Here is a 21,643-nt window from a genome sequence, read left to right as displayed (position 1 = left end):
GCTATAAATTATAGCATGTTATTTTCTGCTTCACATCTAACATCCATGTATGAGTGAGTACATACCATATGTCTTTGTCTTTCTGGGTCTGGGTTACCTCATACAAGATGATTTTTCCAGTTCCATCCATTTGCCTGCAAATTTCATGATATCATTGTTTTTTATTGCTGAGTGATACTCCATTGTGTAAATGTACCACATTTTCTTTATTCGTTAGTTGAGGGGCATCTAGGTTGTTTCCAGCTTCTGGCAGTTACAAATAATGCTGCTGTGAACATTGTTAAGCAAGTATCCTTGAGCATCCTTTGGTTATATGCCCAAGAATAATATGACTGGGTCTCCAGGTAGATGGATTCCCAATTTTCTGAGAAACCGACATATTGGTTTCCATAGTGGCTGTCGTGACTGTATAAGTTTGCACTCCCACCAGCAGTGGAAGAATGTTCTCCTTACTTCACGTCCTCTCCAACATAAGCTGTGATTAGTGTTTTTAATGTTAGCCATTCTGACAGGTGTAAGATGGTATCTCAGAGTCATTTTGATTTGTTTCCCTGATGACTTTAAGACTGTTGAGCAATTCCTTAAATGTCTTTTGGCCATTTGAGATTCTTCTGCTGAGAATTCTCCGTTTAGATCTGTACCTCATTTTTTAATTGGATTATTTGGTATTTTGATGTTTAGTTTCTTGAGTTTCTAAATATATTTTGAAGATCAGCCCTTTATCAGATGTGGGGATGGTGAAGATCTTTTCCTGCTCTGTAGGTTGCCATTTTGTCTTACTGACAGTGTCCTTTGCCTTACTTGAGCTTTGCAGTTTCAGGAGGTCCCATTTATTAATTGTCAGTCTCAGTATCTGTGCTACCGCTGTTATATTCAGGAAGTAGTCTCCTGTGCCAATGCATTCAAGGCTACTTCCCACTTCTTTTTCTGTTAAGTTCATTGTAACTGGATTTATGTTGAGGTCTTTGAGCCACTTGGACTTGAATTTTGTGCATGGCCATAGCTAGGGATCTATTTTCATTCTTCTACATGTTGGCAACCATTTATGCTACCACCATTTGTTGAAGATGCCTTCTTTTTTCCATTGTATAATTTTAGCTTCTTTGTCAAAAATCAGGTATTCATAGGTGTGTGGGTTTATTTATGTCAGGGACTTCAGTTCTATTACATTGGTCCATCTGTTTTTGTGCCAATACCAAGCTGTTTTCATTACTGTAGCTGTATAGTAAAATTTGAAGTCAGGGATGGTGATGCCCCCAGATGATCCTTTATTGTACAGGGTTGATTTGGCTATCCTGGGTTTTTTGTTTTTCCATATGAAGTTGAGTATTGTTCCTTTGAGGTCTGTGAAGAATTGTGTTGGGATTTTGATGGGGATTGCATTGAATCTGTAGATTGCTTTTGGTAAGATTGCCATTTTTATTGTTAGTCCTACCTATCCAGTAGCATGGGAGATCTGCCATTTTCTGAACATTGGGATGTTTGGAACCACTAGGTTCTGTTTGTGCTGTATTGCTCTTTATGTTGTTGAATGGATTCTTACATTGTCACTTACCCATCTGGTTTGGGATAATCATAGGTATGGTTGGTTGTTGACTCTTGTGCTGTTTTTGTTGGATGGGTGTTTTGTTCCTTCATTGTCTTTTGGCCTAAGTGGCCAATGGTTCTGATAATTGGCTGGTTGTCAGGTCCAGTAGGGTTGTCTCAGCTGAGGTTTGTGTGGGTCTGGGTGCCTAGATCCATTGTATCATCTAGTTCTTCTGGCTGGTGTGGGCCTTACTTGTACCTATGGTGTCTGTCCTTCCAGCTGAACTGGTGTAGGTTTTGCCTGTGCCTGTTCTTCCAACTGGTGTGGATGGCTCTTGTGCCTATAGAATCTGCTGCTGTTTCTGTAGAGGGCTGTTCAAAGGGAGGCTACTCTTCAACTGGTGCAGGTGGTGCTTGTGCCTCTAGGGGCTGCTGATCTTGCAGGGGATGGTTGTCCAGAGGGCGCATGGTGGGTTTGGTGGGTTTGGGTGGTGTCGTGTAGGTAACAGTGTCCATGGGTGGCCACAGTGGCAGAACAGCCTGCCTACAGGGCTCTTACCTGCTGGCTGGCTGCTGAAGCTGACTGTTTTCAAGTCTTTAGAAGACTTGCTTAGCATGCACAAAAAACCTGGGAACCTGTGTTCATTCCCAGACTACCAAAACATGAGAAAATTACTTTTCGTAGTTTCATGGCCTTGTGTCCTTTGTTTAGAGAGTTTCTTTGATAGTAATTGAAACCTTTTTAATTATTGCTTTTAGAGAAGAATGCAAAATTCACTGGCTTTAATGGGTTTTAAGCTTTTTAGGATACCTAATCACTTGAAACTTTGCATTATTTTTAAGAATCCTATGAAGTTATGAGGGTCAGTTATATTCAGACCACCACAATGTCATCTTTCAGAAGTTCCCATTATAAAACCAACAAATAGGAGATCACGATATTTTAGAAACTTACCTATATAGTTTTATCTGCCTTTTTAAGTCTGAATTTCTTAACATTGGGAGTCCTTTGAAATTTAATGCAAAATCTCCCTGTATTGTGGTAGTGGTGGTGGTGGTGGTGGTGATGTTTTTCTAAATAGAATACTCAGACATTCATGAAAAATCACATAGGGTCTTAAGGAGCCATATTTTAGGACTGAGTCCATAACTGAGTTTTGTGTCTCCTTAGTACTCAGTGAAGTAGTTGACTCTGATTGTTGGTTCATAGTCAGCAGTAGTGATTACAGAATGAATGTGTGAATAGGTGTCTTTTTCATTTGTTCTTTTAAGAAATTGCAGCATATCTGAAATGTATGCCAGATACATTAAACAATACCAGTCATGTTTCTGCTTTCATATTATCTAATGGAAAGACAGTAAATAGAACAGGAACAAATTAAATTGCTAGGAGTGCTGTTGAAGTGTGTATATTTGGCTCGTCTGAACTCAATAATGATGTCTTTTTTGTCTTATTTCTAAGGGATCTTTTGGGAAAGACAGAAGAGGCAATTGCAGTTTATTTTATGTTCGTAGGTGTTCTGCCTGCATGTATGTCTGTGTGAAGAGGCAATTGTGGTTTATGTTCGCAGGTGTTCTGCCTGCATGTATGTCTGTGTGAAGAGGCAACTGCAGTTTATTTTATGTTCGTGGTGTTCTGCCTGCATGTATGTCTGTGTGAAGGTGTCGGAAGCCCTGGAACTTGAGTTACAGACAGGTGTGAGCTGCCGTGTAGATGCTGGGAATTGAATTGAGTCCTCTGAAAGAGCAGCCAGTGCTCTTATCCACTGAGCCACCTCTCCAGCCCCTATTTACTTAGGGTTTTGAGAGAGGGTTTCTCTGCTTAGCTCTGGCTGTCCTACGTCATTATGTAGACCAGGCTGGTCTTGAGCTTACTTAGATCTTCCTGCCTCTGCCTCCCTAGTGCCAGGATAAAGGCACACTCCATCACACCTAACAAGTTTTTAATTGTAAAGTTAATGGAATTCGTGGTAAACTTGTTTTTACATCAACAGTATTAGGTAAACAACACTACCACTTTGTTACTAGAGATAGGAGAGACATTGTAATTTCTCTGGTTTGTCCTAAATCCCTGACTCTGGAAGGATCTTTATGACTCTCTCAAAGAATTCATTAAGTTCAAGACATGAAAGTAACTTGGAAAAGAGAGGAGAGAGTAAGTAACTTGATCCTGAATTCCAAGGATAGTATGACCTTCCTGTTCTGCCTCTGTGTTGCTCTGTAGGGGTGTCAGTTTGGCCAACAATATGTATTTTTATGAGGGGTTTAACCTGCAACCTAAATCTTGTCTCACAGCCTTGAATAATGGAGCCAGTGGAATCATATGAGTTTGGACAATGAGCCTCATGGTCATTCCTGTTTGTGTGGGCAAGTCTGTAGGAGGTGAGAATGTAGAAAAGTGAAAGCTTGCAAAGCACATGGACTAGTGTTGATAGTAGGAGTGCCTGTGAGCCAGTTGGCAGGACAGGAGTGTGAATGTGTATTTTGAGGCGGGAGGTTATTTACCATATAAGCCATGTGGGATGGTTTTTCTGACAAAGGGATGCCAACCAGTTGTAGTATCAGTGTTAACTGATGGAGACAAGTACTTGAAAGTGATTGTGATGCTTGGCTAAGGTTGGACTCAGTATAGTGAGAAGAAAAGACTCAAAGAGAATAGAAAGATTTACTGTAAATGTGAGGTGGAAAGTCACAGGAGCTAAGGCTGCTATTCAGCCATTGTTTCCCATGCCTTCTGAATGCTCCAGTTTCAATGCCTGTCCTGTGATTCTGTCTTTCCACACTGACTTCTTCTGTTCACCTCTATGATGAACTTTTTCATCCTAGCTCTATGGACTTTTTATCTCTGCCTCTAAATATGGCATTTTCTTATATAGATTCCCTTGAAGTAGCTAATAATTTCTTTATTTTAGGACAGTACTTTTGTTAGGTTTTTGTTCTGTTCATTTATTAAGTAACAATTCATTCTTCTGTGAAATATTCCATCTTTGCTACAGCTAATTCCATATGCTGTGGGCTGTTTTAAGACTGTGGATGGGTCACTTGTACTCCTAGGCAGGGTTAATTGCATGTCTTACCATGAAGCTCCCTGATATATGCAGGTTGTTTATTAATTTAATACCTAATGAAATTCTGAAGAAAATCGGTTGTTTTTGTTAATTGCTCCAAACAGTTAATGGCAGCTTTCAGATTGTGTAGGATTTAGGGATGTCTGGATTTTTGATATGCCCTCTTCCTTGCAATGGTATTTCCTATCTGCTTTTTGACATACTTCATCTTTTAGGAGTGCTCTCTTTAGTGTGCAGAGCTTCCTCTTTACTTCCTGTCAGTCTACTTTCAAGCAAGAATGCTGTCTCCTTAAGTCTTTCCCATTGAAAACTCAACTCAGTAATCTGGTTGTAGGTTGAGTATACTTCCCATGAAAATCTGAAATCTGAACCTTTTTGAGTATTGACATGAAACTTATGTCTCATTTACAAAGTTATTTGAAATATTGTGTAAGATTGCATTTATTCTATGTATATAAGGTATACATTAAGCAAATGAATTTCATGTTTAGGTTTTAGTTCCATCTCCAGAATTGTAAAGAGAAGTTTTTCCTTGAGAGAAGCCTTCCCGCCAGCCCGGTTCTAGAGCCGCATCACTCCCAAATAAACACACAGGAGGCTATATTAATTATGAAGCTGTTGGCCTTGCTTGTTTCTTACTGGCTAGCTCTGACTTAAGTAATTACCCCATAATTGTTAATCTAAGTATGTTTCTTACCGGAGAGTAGTTCCAGGCTCCTACCCCATGGCGTTACATCTTGAATTTTGTGTTTCTCCTACCCAGAGTCCTTCTGGACTCCTAGTCCCTCCTATCTAGATTCCCTATTGGCCAGACAGTGCTTTATTCTTTATTGACAAATGCACAGGACTTCCCCAACACAGAATATTTCATTATGTGTATGCAAATTGTCAGAAATCCAAAAGCCGGGGTGTTTCTGTTGCCAAGAGTTTCTTGTGAGGGACACTGGGTCTTTGCTGTGTTTGTGTGGCTTATTAGTTACAGGTATCTGGGAATTACAGCCAAGTAACTTGGAAATTATTCTTTCAAAACTAGACCTTATGGGCATTTTTTAAAATTGTATTGTAACCAAATCCTGTTATCCAAAGAAAATTAAAAATAAAGGAAGTCAGACATAGTAGTACATAATCCTAAGTCACCCTGAGCTGTACAGATACTCTGTGTCATAAACAAAACCTGAGGAGAGAGGTGAGGTGCTGAAGGAACAGGGAAAAGGAGATTATGAGTGAGCCATTGAGAAACTGAAAAAGGAGTCCCGATTGACCTCCTCGATGAGTTACAGGCTCTGATGTGTGATTTGGCAGATTGCATTTCTTCATTATAAACCTTTGAATGCTGAGAGCCTTCTATGGAACTTGCATGAATGTAGAGCACCGTATGCATTGCAGCCTTGGAGTTATGTTAGGCCCTATAGCATTGATTGTGTCACTGAATTGGAAAATTAGATTACTTTTGAAAAACTTCTCAGAAACTAATGCTCTGAGCTTTTCATTCAAGTGAAATAAATGTAAATGAAAATTTGAATTCTTAAAAACATTAGGGATGGTGATAATCCTATCTATGAACTAGAAATGAGTTTTAGACATTATTGCTTATTTTCTTGTCAGAAAACCTGAAAGACATTTACATTTTAAAATTATGACTTCAGTGTTTATGGGGATAAAAAGTGGGCAATACTCAAAAGGGATAATCATGCGTATTTATGCTTATGATACAGCATGACCAAAAAAATGTTAAATGCTGGTCATCAGTTCATGAGAAATACAACTTTCTCATCAAGACAGCCTTTTGTTTAAAAAAAAAGAAGTGTACTTTGTGTTTGGGTTGAGAACACTTATTCACCTGATTTAATTAATGCAGACACATCCAGAACATCTTTACATGAAGGAAAGAAATACCCGTGCTACTTCAGATGGTTAGAAGATAGTTGCAGTGAAATATTTCGTACCTGCTTGATGTCCCCTAGTCTACACTAATCATTACTAGTTGAATATGTTGTTTTGCGAGGGCTGAGTTGTTTGTTATTTTCTCCTAAATATAGAGAAAGGATTCTTTTTAAGTTTAAGACGTTCTAATCTGGATACTAATGAAATTTAACACAATGCCAGATGTTTAAATAGTGTCATATACACTTGGAGGAAGATGTAGTTTACATGAGTATTTGATGTTATACAGTACTCAGAATGTTTTGAAAAGGAGGAATTTGTCTTTTGCTGTACATAAAGCCCATAAGCAGCATAATGTGCTGTGCTAATGCACCTGTCTTAACATCCACCAAGTTCTGGGTTCCATCTAGCACCATACACAGTTGTTCAAGGTAGTGAATGAAAGATTTGTTAGGCTTCAAATGAAGATTTTATGCACTGGAGAATCCATACATTTCGTATGTATGTACTTATATTTGGTAATTGCATGGAACCATTCCATACTCTTTTCCTGGTAGACTTGAGTGAGTACGTTTGTCCGGCTGAAGTGTGAGGACAGTGACAGATGTCAGGGGAGTGCTGTGTGCCTGGGACTGAGAAGAGGGGAAGGCAGACTGTCTCAGCAGTGTCAGGGGAGGGCATCAGGGTTGAAGAGACCTGGCAGAGTGAGGACGGAGGTAAAGAGCTGTGAACTTGCCCAAGGAAGGATGGTTCTGTCACAATCCAGTTGTAGTCTCAGAGCCAGGAACTCAGAAGATGGTTTGTTTATTAATCAAAAACAGGTAATGTTCTTTCCAAACTGAGCTTTTCATCTTTAAAACTTTTAGAAACGTGGCCTGTGTCATTCACAGTTATTTGACAGTGCCTTTATACGGTCCTCAGGTAACAGGTATGCTTAGAGTTGGTTGTTATTTTAAGATTTTTCATTCTGAAGTATAATTTTAATTCAGTTTTCTATTTTGAGTCTTTTGCAGAGTTTTAATGAAGTCTGGGTTTTTTGTTTGTTTGCATGCTTGATTTTTCTTTGTTGAGACACGGTCTCACTGTATAGCCCTGTTTGGCCTCAAACCCTATGTAGACTAGGCTGGCCCTGAATTCTCAGAGAACTTCTGCCTTTCCCTGAGATTAAAGGTGTGTGCCACCATGCCCACTCTTGAACCTTGTTTTTATTGAAGACCATTTTAGAGAAAAACAGAATGAAAACATAATTGTTGAAAAAAGAAAAACTAAAAGACTTTGGCAAGAATCATTGACTTTCTTAGGTGCTGGCCTGAGACTGTTTTGTATCATATAAAAACAGTGAATGAGGGCACTAATGGTGCAATACAGAGATGGCTGAATTCTATAGAAATCTCTGGAGCTTCTGGAGAAGTTGAAAAATTATGAACGAAATATTAAAGGTGGTCATGGTTGACACAAACTATACAGACCTAATTCATTCTTTTTCCAATATGTTTTGCCAGATATAGGAAAATAAAAATTCAATTATGGCTCTCAGTACTCCAGAGATTGGATCCTACTTTACAACTATATCTGAAAAGGGAATGCTCACCTAATAGCATCAGGTAATTGTTGGCATGATGCATGCATTCTTCTTGGGTAATGAGAGAAAAGTGGCCAGATAATGTATTCCATTTTCCATGCTTTTCTCAGTTCTGCCCAATCTAGTACCAGGCGGAATTAGTTTCTGTTTGGAATGTTTGCTTCTTTTTCCCAGAACCCTATGCTGCTCTTCCTCCATTTTTGTGAGTTAAAAACATAAGAAAGAGTCTTTACATAATTTTTCATCAAATCGCCTTTTTTTTTTTTCCTTTTTTAATAGTAAACCTTCAAAAAAGCTAGAAAAGTCAAAGGCATTTTAAAGATGAATGCTATCTTCTCAGAGGCCTGCTTTTGGAACTAGCTCCTTACATTTTTGTTCTGGAAGTTTCATTTTTTAATAGGACACATTTTGAATATTGTGTTGTTCATTGACTGTCTGTTGAACAGATACCTTGTATAACTCCGGATGTTTAGGGAATCAGAGCACAATATTCTTACAACTATTATTTCATAACTATTTCAGAAGTGTTATTAGGGTCTATTTTGCTTTGTTTTGCTGTTTAGCTCTGCCTAGTCTGGAACTCTCAATGTAGACCATGCTGAGCTCAAACTCATAAGAGCCATCTGCCTCTGCCTCTGCCTCCTAAGTGCTATTATTAATGACAGGTATCTTCACACTGTCCCCAAGTCTTGTAATTTTCTCATGACTTGCTTATAAACAACTTATCAGAAAGTCATAGTAATTTTGTTCCAGTATGGTATGTAGTTTCCATATTCATTATGTTGCCTCTTTGGTGTTGATTCCTCAGCGTGTTATACATTATGTTGTTAGACATTTGTACTAAGAGCTTTTGCTCAGTTTCTGCATTGCTAATGGAGGGATGCTGATAGCAGAAGACTTTCCTGAGAATCTGTTAAGTGATAAGATTAATAGCAGAGTGCCTAGCCACATTGACATCTGGTCTAAGTTACTGATTATTACTTAGCTGCTTCTGAATAGTAGTGGCGAAGGATCTATGTTGCATGACAGCTTTCTTAAGTTGTATTTTTATCATTTGTCCCAGAAAAACCTTTGACTCAGCTGCAGAGTGTGTAGGAAATAGATGATCTGAATTCATTTAGTATATTGAATTTTAATCATTCCTTTGTCGGAAGTGCCTGCTGTATTGTATGCCCAGATAGCCTTTTGACTGACAGTGTCAGTCTGACAATGTCAGTCCTTACCATATTCTATATTATCAAATATGGAAATATGAACTGTGTCTAGGAAATATTTTCACTGTTCTTGAATTTTGAGGTAGTGGACATTATATACTTAGATAAGTGACAACATAAATATTTGTGTTTAGTTACAGAAAATGTATATTTAAAATAAATTTTTATTTCAGTTTTGGGAACTGAAGTATAGATTAGTCACACATTTTCATTTCCCAAGTGGAATATTTAAGTTCGAATTATGACAGTTCAGTAATGTTGTAGGCACATACTATTGTGATGTAATTTTAAATTTTTACCTGTGGTGGTAGCTGGAAGTAGACCCATGTGAATTGCCTGTGTGTGTATGTGTCTTACAGTTGGAGGCTCTGTTTCTGTGAGAGAATGTAAAGTGAGGTTATGAGGTTACGTAGAAGACTTACATGTAGTGATGAGGATGATCTAGCCATGTCATCTTAACACTAAAGCTTTTGAACATTTTAAATGTGGTCATTCTGACTTGAGATTGGCTCCTTACTTAAATTTAATTTTAATCAGTTACATTTAAACCTAACTAAATGTAGTTAGTTTCTTCCTATTTGGATATGTAAAAATGAATGGGATTATTTATAGTTGTTTCACGGTGGATGTAGGGCAATCTCTGTGCATTTAATTTTCCTAATCTGCAGCTAAGTATCCTTGCCTTTTCAGTGTCCTGGTATTTTGTTCATTACATGTTGAAAGTCTTTCTACCCTGCTTCCTTTTCGTTATCTCTGCATAAAATAATTAAATTATTTAAATCATGTATGTAGTCAAAATAGCCATACCATCAGTTTGCATTCAAGCTGGTTTTCCCCTATTGTTGATGTTTGTGTGTTTTTATTTCTTGACACTGTTTATCTTTTGCCATCTATGAAAAAATAAAGTGATTGGCTTCTCTTTCCTTTAATGAGGACAATATGCCTCTGAGGACATTTACATATTGTCTTACTAGGGCAACTGCAGTGTTACCAGGGCAGCCAGGTATTAACCTAATTGTAGTAATGCTTTTTGCTGCGGCTAGAGGTTCTGTGCATCATTCTTGGAAGTCAACTTTCGTGGGCAGCTTTATTTTAGTTTCAGGTGATTGGGTTCAGGTGTTTTTCCTTCCTTAAGGCTTGTATATTAAATTGTATTTTCATTTTCTGATTTTTTTTCCTCTGAGTAAAATGAACCCTGACTTGTGAGATCTTTGATTAGCCTGGAGTGGTAATATGGATCAGCTCACTAAATAACTGTGCAGTGAATTTGCTAGTCATCGTTGTGCATGCTTCAGCTGGGCACTCGTTCCTGGGGATGGAAAGATAGACTATTAGTGCCTTTTGAAGGAGGAAAAGGAGTCATCTGTAAGGGAGAACTAGCTTGGTAGTGGTGTATTGCTCTTTAGATCCAGTAGTTGGAATTTTCTAGGGATCTATCCCATGCTACCCTTTCAAAGTTTTACTTCCTTAGACCAAGAATTCTCATGGACAGTTGGGTGAATTCTAGCTGATAGAACTTGAAATACTTTTTCCTCTTTTCTGTCTCCTAGCCTGTTTATCTGAAGGAAATAAACATCTATCTTCCCTTGATTTTTGTCAGAAAAATGTCTGCCATTCTGAAAGTAACTTTGTACAGCTTAATTTAGCTGACTTTCCAAGGCCTGCTTGCTTTGTAATAATTCTTCAAACTTGAATTGTGTGACACTAGTTTATTACTTATCTATTGCATTTTTGGTGTACACTGTTTAGTTCATTGTGTATGTTCTGTGTTCTGCAGTTCCTTAGACTAGAAACTATTTACTGCACTTCATAGGTAGATGCAGTGGCTCTGTAGCTCCAGCACTGGGGAGGAAAGGTGTGAGTACAGGTCTGGAACTCACAGACCAGTCAGTGTCAGTGTCGCTGAAACCCTGAGCTTCAGGTTTAGCAGAGATACTCTGTCTCAAAAAACAAGGGGAGAATGATAAAGACACCTGTGTCAATCCCTGGCTTTTACACACACACACACACACACACACACACACACACACACACACACACACACACACACACACACACGTGATTTAATGCTGAGAAAATACACATTCTCTCATGTTACAGGCGCCTCAGGATGACTCGGCTGAAATTGAAGTGTGGTGACAATAACAGATATCAGTGTTTTCCCCTGTGTTTCTGGATGCAGTCACATGCCTTGCACGGGTTTAGCTGGAATTCTTCATTGTTACAGTAATGGTTGAAACAAGGTAGTGAGAGGCATGCTTGACTCCCTTCTGACAACAAGACTAGCACTTGCCTTAGAAAAGTCTGGTGGTGCCAAGCATTGGTGGCACAGGCCTTTAATCCCAGCAGAGGCAGGCGGATCTCTGTGAGTTAAGACCAGCCTGGTCTACAGAGTGAGCTACAGGACAGCCTCCAAAGCCACAGAGAAACCCTGCCTCAAGAAAAAAAAAGAAAAAAGCCAAAGAGAAATCCTGTCTCGAAAAACCAAAACCAAAACCAAAAAAAAAGAAAGAAAGAAAAAGAAAAAACTTGATATTTTTAGGGAGCATATAAATAATTACTTGATTACTGTGGCACTGAGATTGTGGCACACCTCTATAGGACCATACAGTAGGTGTTAAGTACAATTGGGTAGATATTTGTATTTTGTGTAGGAAAATATGCAGGCTGTAAAGGAAATAGCTTGCCTATACAGCAAGAATATTTCAGGAGAGGGAAAAGTTTCAAGTTAGAGAAAGCTTGTGTCTGCACAGTGACTGTATTTGAAAGAAACACAGACTTGTTTGTTTGTTTGTTTTGCCGGGGATCAAGACAGGGTTTCTCTGTGTAACAACCCTGGCTGTCCTGGACCTCACTCTGTAGACCAGGTTGGCCTTGAGCTCACAGAAATCTGCCCTTCTCTACCTCCTGAGTGCTGGGATTCAAGGTATCTGCCTTTAAAGGTGTGCTGTTTGTTTGTTTTTTAACATATTTTACAATTTTACTTTCAAAGACTTTTTGGTGTCTGATATACATTCTAACACTTTGAAAACAGCATTCTACCAGAAAACCTTCTTCTGCCTTTATTATGTTAAAATGGCAAGTGTGAGCTGGAGAGATTGCTCAGCCCTTCAGAGGTTCAATTCCCAGCACCCACTTGGTGACTCAGTACCATCTATAAATCAAGTTCCAGGAATTTCATGCCTGCTTCTGGCCTCCTTGGGCACCAAGCATACAGCATACACATAGTAAATAGATATACATGTAGGGAAAACACATACTGATTTTAAAAAAAGGTAATTTCAAACATGGCAAGTGATTGTCATCTAACACAGGCATGTTTTAGCCATGCTGAGGCAAATTGCTGCATTGCGTTGCCTGCAACCCTGAGTGTACTTCTTTGTAAGTAATCTTTGATTAAAAAAAATAGCATATCCCAGAAGGAAAGTGTATTTTAGATATATGGTTAAATAAATTTCTAATTTATTTTCTCATATATTACATCCCCACTGTAGTTTCCTGTCCTTCTACTTCTCTCAGATCCATTTCTCCTCTGTTTCCCTTCAGAAAAGAGCAGCCGTCCCAAGGATATCAGCTGATAATGCTGCATATCACATAGGCACCACAGTATAAGAAATTACAAAAAGACTAGGCACATACCCTCATACCAGGTCTAGAGGATGCAACACAGTAGGAAGAGTCCCAAGGGTAGACAAAAGAGTCAGGGACATCCTATTCCTACACAACTGTTGCAGGGTCCCCACAGGTGTCCCCTGGGGGTGGGGAAAAGTAGGTGCAACACCAACAACACAGGCATTGGGAACAAGTTGAAACAAGAAGCTCTGTTTATTCCAGGAAGGAGTAAGCCTTATATACTCCCCCACCCTGCCCCAGGTCAGGAGATCCACTGAGCTTGCATCTGCTGATGTGACATGGTGCGGTCGCTGTTCATAGGTCCGCGTCATCTCTCATCTACTGTTGTCAAAACCGTCTGACAGACCTAGGCTGGGCTGTCAAGAAATATCTACTGCACATGCTCTTACTGTTGGTCTAGGTCAGCTGCCAGGAAATATCAACTGCACATGCTCTAGGCCCCATATCAGTCCCATTGAGGCTTAGTTTTCCCATACACAACCATAGTGTGTATGTCAAGGACCTAGAACAGACCCATGCGGACTCTTTAGTCTCTGTGAGCCTGGTGAACCCTGTTTAGTTGATTCCATGGTCTGGGTTATTATGTTTTTCTTGACCCCTCTGGCTCCTTTAATTCTTCCTTCCCTCTTCCATAGTATTTCTCAAAGTTGCCTCTAATGTTTGGCTGTGGGTCTCTGCATCTACTTGCATCAGTTGCTAGATGAAGCCTCTCTGATGACAATTGGGCTAGGCTCTTAGTTTGAGTGTAGCAGAGTAACATTCTGAATCATTTCATTTGACTTTTCTTTTGCCAATCATATTTGGTTCTATCCTAGGTCTCTAAGTTTTTCAGACTCTGAACTCCCAGGCAGTGTCAGGGGTGGACTCCGTGCCATGGCATGGATCTCAAGCTGGACCAGTCATTGGTTGACTATTCCTTCAACATCTGTGTCACTGTTATTCTAGCACATCTTGTCAGGCAGGACAAATTGTAGTTCAAAGGTTTCATGGCTGGCTTGGTATCCCAGTCACTGGAAGCCTTGCCTCGTAACAGAAGACGGCTGTTAACATCCCCATAAACTTCATATCCCTATTACTAGGAGTCTTCACTGGTGTCACTCTCATAGATGCCAGGAAATTTCCATTGCACTAGGGTACCATATCGCCCCCAAAGTGACCCTTCCCCAATTCCAGTAGTCTCTCCCAATACTCTCTTGTTCCACCACCCCCGCCACCACCATGAGCCTCCCAGTCCACCTGTGTAGTCTGTTTCCCCATGCCAGGGAGACATGTGTGCCCCCTCTTTGGGTCCTGCTTGTTACTTACCTCTCAGGGTCTGCGGATTATAGCAAGATTATCCCTTAACAGCTAATGTCCACTTATGAGTGAGCACATACATATTTGTCTTTCTGGGTCTGGGTTACCTCATTCAGGGTGATTTTTTTTTTCTAGTTCCATCCATTTGCCTGCAAATTTTGTAATGTAAATTTTAAATATTTCTTAACAGATGAATTCACACAACTCCATTGTGTAAATATACCACATTTTCTTTATCCATTCTTTGGTTGAGGGACATTTAGGTTGTTTCTAGTTTCTGACTATTGTGAATAAAACTGCTATGAATGATTCTTTTAAAAATTTAAGTTGCCATGGAGAAAAATGATTACCCGTAATCTATCCAATTTGCATTATACTTTGCATTATTTTGATTTTTCTCGTTTTTTCAACATTCTCCAAACATTATCCTGCTCCTAACAATAACAAAGGTCATTGATAGGGCCTTTGCATTCTCAGGTTTCTTTCAGGAGGGATCTCATTGGGTCAAGAGCAAACACGATCTGTTCATTTAATATGAAAACTGGTGTCAGTTTTATTCTTAGGTTTTGCTAAATTTTTTATAACAACAGTTGGGTCAAAAAGAAATCTGTAGATGTTAAGAAATGTACTTTTTCACTTGGGAAGAGAAGGTATGAGGTATATACCTTTGCAGCGTTTACAGGCTACATCATTGTCAAACTTTACTCTTCACATAGTGCCAGAGAGATTGCTGATTGTTTATTCTGCTATAATTAAAGTCATCTTAATTAATTAGACAAATGAATAAAACAGCTCAAAGAGAGAGTCCTTGTGCTGGGGAAGAATTGTAGTTCTTAGAACTCCTCAATTGGTTTAAAGAGGTCACCTCTTGTCAAATGTGATTGATAGTACTTAAGGTTGGATTCTTCATCTTACTGGACGTATAAGACGCAGGAGTGCAATCAGAAGTTCAATCAGCTATACAAAGGAAACATCAAAGGAATGCTTTAAGCCCTTAATGTTACATCTTTAACAATCTTTGTCTCACTTTAAATGGGAAATATTTCTCTCTCTCTCTTTAAAGTTATTGAAGCTGGAATACGATTTATACTTTCCCCTGTATTATAGGAACTGCCTTCTGTTGAAGAACTCACTGTTATTCTGCCTGAAGACATTGAACTAAAGCCTCTTGGGAAGGTTTCAAGCATTATTGAACAATTAGGTATGTAAGTAACTTTTATTAACAAAATTTATGTTCAAACATACACTAACAATAGGTCAAAGACTTAATGTAGTAAATTTTCATGAAACATATGCAGTTTATCTTAGTCATTAAACTGGGAAGTATAATCAGTTTTTAGTTACATTTATTTTTTCTTGTCTTTGCTGACAGTTTTGAGAATTTCCTCTGATTTGGTTTACTTTATTGACTGTAACAAGTTGACAGAACTTTTGTGCAATACACCAGCATAAATTTCCTATCTAACAACTTTGTTGACTTGTAGTCTGATACAGGTCTGATCATAGTAGGCTAAAATCAGATGTCCAAGAGGAATGAGCCCCATTCTTAGGCTCTTTTGAGGATCCCCTGGCTCCTTTCCCCACTTTTTTGTTCTTTTTGTTTTCTCAGCTGACATGTTTCCTGTCTCCTGTCTCTTCTTCATTCTTTTCTGGCTTTTTGAGACATGGTCTCAATGTGTAGCTCTGGCTGTCCTGAAATTCTCTCTGTAGACCAGGTTGGCTTCAAACTCAGATCCACTTGCTTTTGTCTATTTAGTGCTGGGATTAAAGGCGTCTGCCAACACCACCCAGCTTCTTCATGCTTAAAGCCAGCAATCTATCCTCTGTGTGAGCCTTGCACCATTATTACATGTGATTTTGCCTATCCCTTGGAAAGGTTCACTACACAGTAAGCCCCTCATATCATGCCCCTTCTCTTTGACTGTGAGAAAGTGTGGAAACTGGTACTTCTTTCTAAACATGTATTATGTGTGGAGAATATAGAGATTTGCCTACAAGAAATTGAACTCCATCTTCCCATTAACCCTGGATTTGCTGAGGACAGAAGTTTGCAGATTTTCATCGAAAGATGAACAACTGAAGGATATAGTGTTCGACCCTATAACTCCCTGGGCCAAGAGGTTTTCCCTTCCACAACTCATTGAATATGGCTTAATTTTTCTATCCCGCAACCAAACTTTTAGAGTCTTTGACAGTTGGATCTTAACATCTAGTAATGGCAAAGTTATGGTAGTCAACTAAGAACAACCAGTAACTCTTACAGTGAGATAAATCTAAGACTGCAGTTAGGAGTTGAGAAAGCCATAGGGTTTTTGAACTTGGGAAAGCAACTAATTTACAAGCCCTCTTAATTTATAGAGCCTACATAACACAGAATTCAAGTCTTTCTCCTGATCAGCTGTGTAAGTGTCTGCAAAGGAACTTTACCTTTTGACCCTTTTCTAAATAATATTTTGATTTAAATTTTTATTAAAGCAAAATCTTTATTTTTCTAAAAATAGTTCTAAAACTTTTTTTTATTTTTTTATTTTTTTAATAGTTCTAAAACTTAATCCTATTGCCACATTTATTGCATTTACATTTACTTCATGATATATACTTACATTTTATTTATTTACTGTGTATATGTGCATATGTGTGGGGTCTCCTGAATTTGACATCATGGATTTATATTTAGAACTTAGAACTACTAATTGCAGCTCTAAATTGAGATACAAAAGGAAAAAAAAATGAGTTACTTTTGATAATACGAATTCCCTTTCCAGTGAACATGGCATTATCTGTATAGTGTGATGTTCTGCATAAGGGTGTGGCACATTACTGTGTAGACCAGTTTAAAGTCTGCAGCATTTACTTGTATTGGGGTTTATGCTAAGCCCGTGGGATACTATGTGTTTGTGTTTGTTTTTTGCAAAAGGTATGTAATAGAAATTACAGTGGGTCCATTGTCACCTTGTTTTCATTTATTCAGAGGAAGAAGTTTTCATAAATCATTAAACGTTTCACTTGTCAGTAAACAAGCAAAAGTTGGTAGGAAAGAGCTCCACTGCTCTGTAATGGAAGTTTGTGACTAGATGGTGATATGTTCTTTGTCTGTTTTTCAGTAATAATTGAGTCTCTGACTAACATACCTCCAGTTAATGAAGATACTGTCATTTTCAAAAGTGATCGACAAGCAGCAGGGAAGGTTTGTAAAAGCTCATTATACAAATCATTGTTTCTTGATTGTTTTCTAGTTTGTCTTCAGAGTTTCTTAATTTACCTAGGCAAGTCACCGAGTTTTAATTCATTCTCATTTCTTCATGTGTCTTATAAATTGGCTTGCTATCTCTCAGAATTCTCTGCTGTATGGAGCAGTGAATTCACATAAGAAGATTTTTTTTCCTCAGTGTTTGTCGGAGACTTTAAAGGCAGATGTTCTAAACCCTGAGTGTGGCATTGCAGAGCTCAGTGAGTAGGATTTCCACAGGGTAGTAATGGCTATCGTTTTTTATTTTGTAAGTTAGTGACTTCAACTCTTCAGATTTTGGTTTCTTGAGGTAGAAGTGCAGAGTGGAATCTTTTAAATGGAAAAATATTTCAGCAGCAAATTCAGTGTTGCTCCATGCTCAAGTTTAGGGGATTGTGAATATGGATTTAGTAGCCAGGTTCACTGGATCCTTTTATCCTCTTACTGGGTAAACATGCATGTCCATGCTTAATCTGAAAACCACACCACAGTAAGTAAGGTGATTGTGAACCTCTCAAATTCAAGATTGCAAGTACTAAACAAGTGTTCATTTTCAAATTAAATGTACTGAATATATAGATACTTGCTTGAAAACATGAATAAGAAACCTGTGGCTCTCTGCAACATGCTTTTAGAATTTAGTTCTTCCCAGATAGATTTTTTGTTTGTTTGTTTGTTTGTTTTAGGAGATCAAAGTAAGTAACGTTGAGTTAGGAAGAGGGAAATATTCGTGGACAAACTCACATACTTTTCTCTGGCTCTCTGCTTTCCCCACTGCTTTTTTTAACAGCTTAGAAAGGATCAGCTTTTACCAAGTACACTACGCAATTTCTGTGTAATTTGGCCAGCTTGTTGGCCACAACTAATTATGAAGCACTTTGGCAGGATTTGTTGGTATTGAGAACTGTTTTTATTTGGGGGGAAGGTGATGAAGGGAGGCAGATTTGTGTGTAGGATGATGCTGTGCTTTTCCTCCTTGAAAACTTAGGCCAGTGCACATCTCCATACAGTGGGAGAAAACAACCATGGGCTGGAAAGAGCAAAGGAGTGGGAGAGGCTACAAGATGGGCTGTGGGTAGCTCCCCCTGCCCACTGTACTATTTTAGAAGAAACCAAATTTGCCTCAGCAAAAGCAATGCTTGTTGGTGTCCTCCAGGAACTAGTAACAGAATGGAGGGGGAAGAGCATGAGAAAGTCTTTTAATCTGAAATAAAACTGAAAAGTGAGTGCTTCTCTAATTCTTATTATTATGGTTTTTATGACATCTAATTTTTTTCTCAAGGTAGCTGTCTTGGGCAATTTTAGTTTAAGAATACATGCTTTGCTAATTCGGTCTTTAAAAAACGGCATTTTTATAGTGCAAATATTTGTGATTTTTAGGCTTATAAGTGAGAATAATAACTTTGATATGCATTAGATGAAAGTTAATGCATTGGAGGCAAAAATTATATCTGGGTGTAAATTTTACTTAGAGAACTTTGTGAACTTGAAAAGGGGAAGGTATGCCCACCCAGCATTCAATGGTTTGAGCAGATTTGAGATGCTTTCTCACAGAGTAAAATTTCCTTTGTAGATTTCCCATTATGATGTGCAGTTACAAACTTTGCTAAGTTGAGTAGGATGTTAGGAAGGGGTGCAGAGGACTTACAGGAGACTGTAAAAGAAGGTGTATTACCCAGAACCCTGCTTTGTAGAGTTACTCCTCATAGTTTCCCCCCCAAGTGGTGTTCAGCCTTGGATCTATACTCTGAGAATCATAAGGTGTTTTTTTTTTTTATTGTTTCTTTGTTTTAAAATAATCTTGCTGTATCCTTCTTTTAAATAATCCTGATGAGGTAAATTGCTTAATTTGAACTCAGCCAAGTTTTCCTGTGATTAAGGTAGGACCATGAACACCTACCAGTCCTTAGGCATGCTGAGTCTATCATAACCAACCTTCCTTTCACTTGCTGTGTAATACTGTTTTACTCAAAAACTTTATAATGGGTTAATTGTAGCTGTGAACCTCAAATACTTCAGATTCCGAGGAAAGGATTACTTCAAATGTGTGTGAGGATTTCAGTGTCACAGTGGTAAACCAAGCGTGGTGGCTCACACAGGAGGGTCATGTGTCCACTGGCTATAGCTATAGAGAGCAGGCCGGACTGCCTTCTGACTCCGCCAGCACTTGAGCTCCTTGCAGCTCTGTGCCAGCTGCCCTGCTTTGTCACCTTAGAAAGGCCAGGCCTTCACCTTACAAAAATGCCAGTTGCATTAACTGACCTTGTCTTTTGATTCAGACGCTTGCTTTTGTATTTCCATCATCCGATTCCAGTTTTTGACTGCATTTTGTGTAGCATATAAATCATGGACATTGAGAGAAAGAAAAGTCATTATTTGCACCACCAAAATTATTTGAATTGGCAAGAACCCAAACTTGATATTCTTTTATTTGAAAGAAAATTATAATAAGGCTATTGTATTTGTATAGGATCACCTTCTTTTTGTAATTATCAGTGTTTTAAACAATCTTGCTACCTTTTCAAATCATAATTGAAAGATAACATATTCCATGTCTTCTGTTTTGTAGATATTTGAGATATTTGGACCTGTTGCCCATCCATTTTATGTGTTGCGGTTTAATTCTTCAGATCACATTGAGAGTAAAGAAATCAAAATAAAGGATACTATGTATTTTGCTCCATCAATGAAAGACTTCACTCAGTATATATTCACAGAAAAACTCAAACAGTAAGTGTTTCATTGCTTGGTCTTCATTGTCAGAATCTGACCCTTTGGGGGTCACATATCAGAACAGTCGCAAAATTACAGTTAAGAAGTGGCAACAAAATAATGTTGTTATCAGGGGTCACCACAACATGGGGAACTGTATTAAATGGTCCACAGCATTAGGAAGGTTGAGAACCACTGCCATAGATGGCAACTTCTTATAGGTTAATGGTGGCTTTATTCCAGAGTGCTCATTTTTCTTCCTATGAACGTATTTGAGAGCTGTGATTTGTCATCAGCATTAGCAGGTAGAAATTATGTATTTCTGTACTTTACCCAAATAAGCCACTGGGATCACAGCATTCGAATAACATAGAAGTCTTTTGAATTCTAGTTAACTGTTTTTTTTCCATCACATACATTATTAGTGTCCAGACTGCTTCAATATTAGTGTTACTACATAAGAAAAATTATTTCCAATAAAGTTAAAAGTTTAAAGACCTGTTTTTGTTAGTTTGTTTTGGTAAGACAGGATGTCATGTATCCCCAGTTCGATTCATATTCCTGATCCTCCTGCCTCCGTCTTCCAAGTGCTGAGTTTACAAGTTTGTTCTGCAAGTTATAAAAAATACTAGTCTCTATGCCATCTTTATATTAAATCAGTTTTCTCAACTTCATTTACAATTTCAGAGGTGAAAGTGTTGGTCTTCATAAAGGACAAGTCATGTTTAAGAATTTAAAGTAGAACCATTTGGCCTTAATTATTTTTCCAGCTGTGTGTAGTTAATTTTCCTGTATTAATAAGTGATGGGATAAATGTTTTAAATGGATATTAAGTCATAAAGGTTTTATATTTTAGATAATGCTTAAGCAGTGACCATTTCATTCTTCCTTGAATATTAAGGTGATACCCAGGGATTATGTGCAATATGTACCATATGTAGCCTTTAACACATACCCAAAAAAAGTTTTCTGAAAATGCTTACAAAATAGTTAAATAAAAGCACATTTTTAAGTTTTGATTTTCAATTCTGAGAAGAAATATGAGTAAACTAGAGGAGTGAGCGGTGAGGCTGAACCGTAGCACCCTACAATCCATTCATATTGTTGTCTCCTTGTACTTAACTGTGTGCAGAACTTGACTTTTGGAGTAGAGTAGTTCAGCCCTTTGACAGTTCAACCCCTAGCAAGACTAGGTTAGTTAGCTTATTGTCTACTTGGTGTCTTGTTGCTTGGTTATTCTTTGGCAAATTTAGGTTTCTTGTAGTAGACAAAGTAGCTAAGGAACTTTCCTGATAATCTCCATAGACTCCAGACTAAGGATTTTATATATCATTTCTGGTACTCTTGTAGTAACTGTGTTAAAAGGGAACACTGGATTTATGTCAAATGAACAGGTTAATGACAACCAGATGATAAGATAGTCATTCATAAAATACACATATAATTTCAAAGATATCAGTGAAAAATTTAAAGCAATTCAGTTTTCATTTTGTGACAA

General features: G+C 38.2%; 1 protein-coding gene across 1 annotated transcript in view; it reads left to right on the top strand.

The window, feature by feature from the left end:
• Positions 1 to 21,643, top strand: part of Naf1 (nuclear assembly factor 1 ribonucleoprotein) — a 31,969-nt gene that overhangs the window by 5,438 nt on the left and 4,888 nt on the right. The window contains exons 3-5 of the mRNA XM_021230184.2: positions 15,312 to 15,405; positions 17,309 to 17,391; positions 20,003 to 20,163. Of these exons, the coding sequence (XP_021085843.1) occupies positions 15,312 to 15,405; positions 17,309 to 17,391; positions 20,003 to 20,163 (338 nt within the window). The remainder of the gene's footprint in view (positions 1 to 15,311; positions 15,406 to 17,308; positions 17,392 to 20,002; positions 20,164 to 21,643) is intronic.

Source organism: Mesocricetus auratus, unplaced genomic scaffold (assembly GCF_017639785.1).
Source record: "Mesocricetus auratus isolate SY011 unplaced genomic scaffold, BCM_Maur_2.0 Super-Scaffold_6731, whole genome shotgun sequence".
In the NCBI taxonomy this organism is placed as follows: Eukaryota; Metazoa; Chordata; class Mammalia; order Rodentia; family Cricetidae; genus Mesocricetus; species Mesocricetus auratus.
Note: the sequence above shows the minus strand (reverse complement) of the source record. Positions and strands in the feature narration are given on the sequence as shown.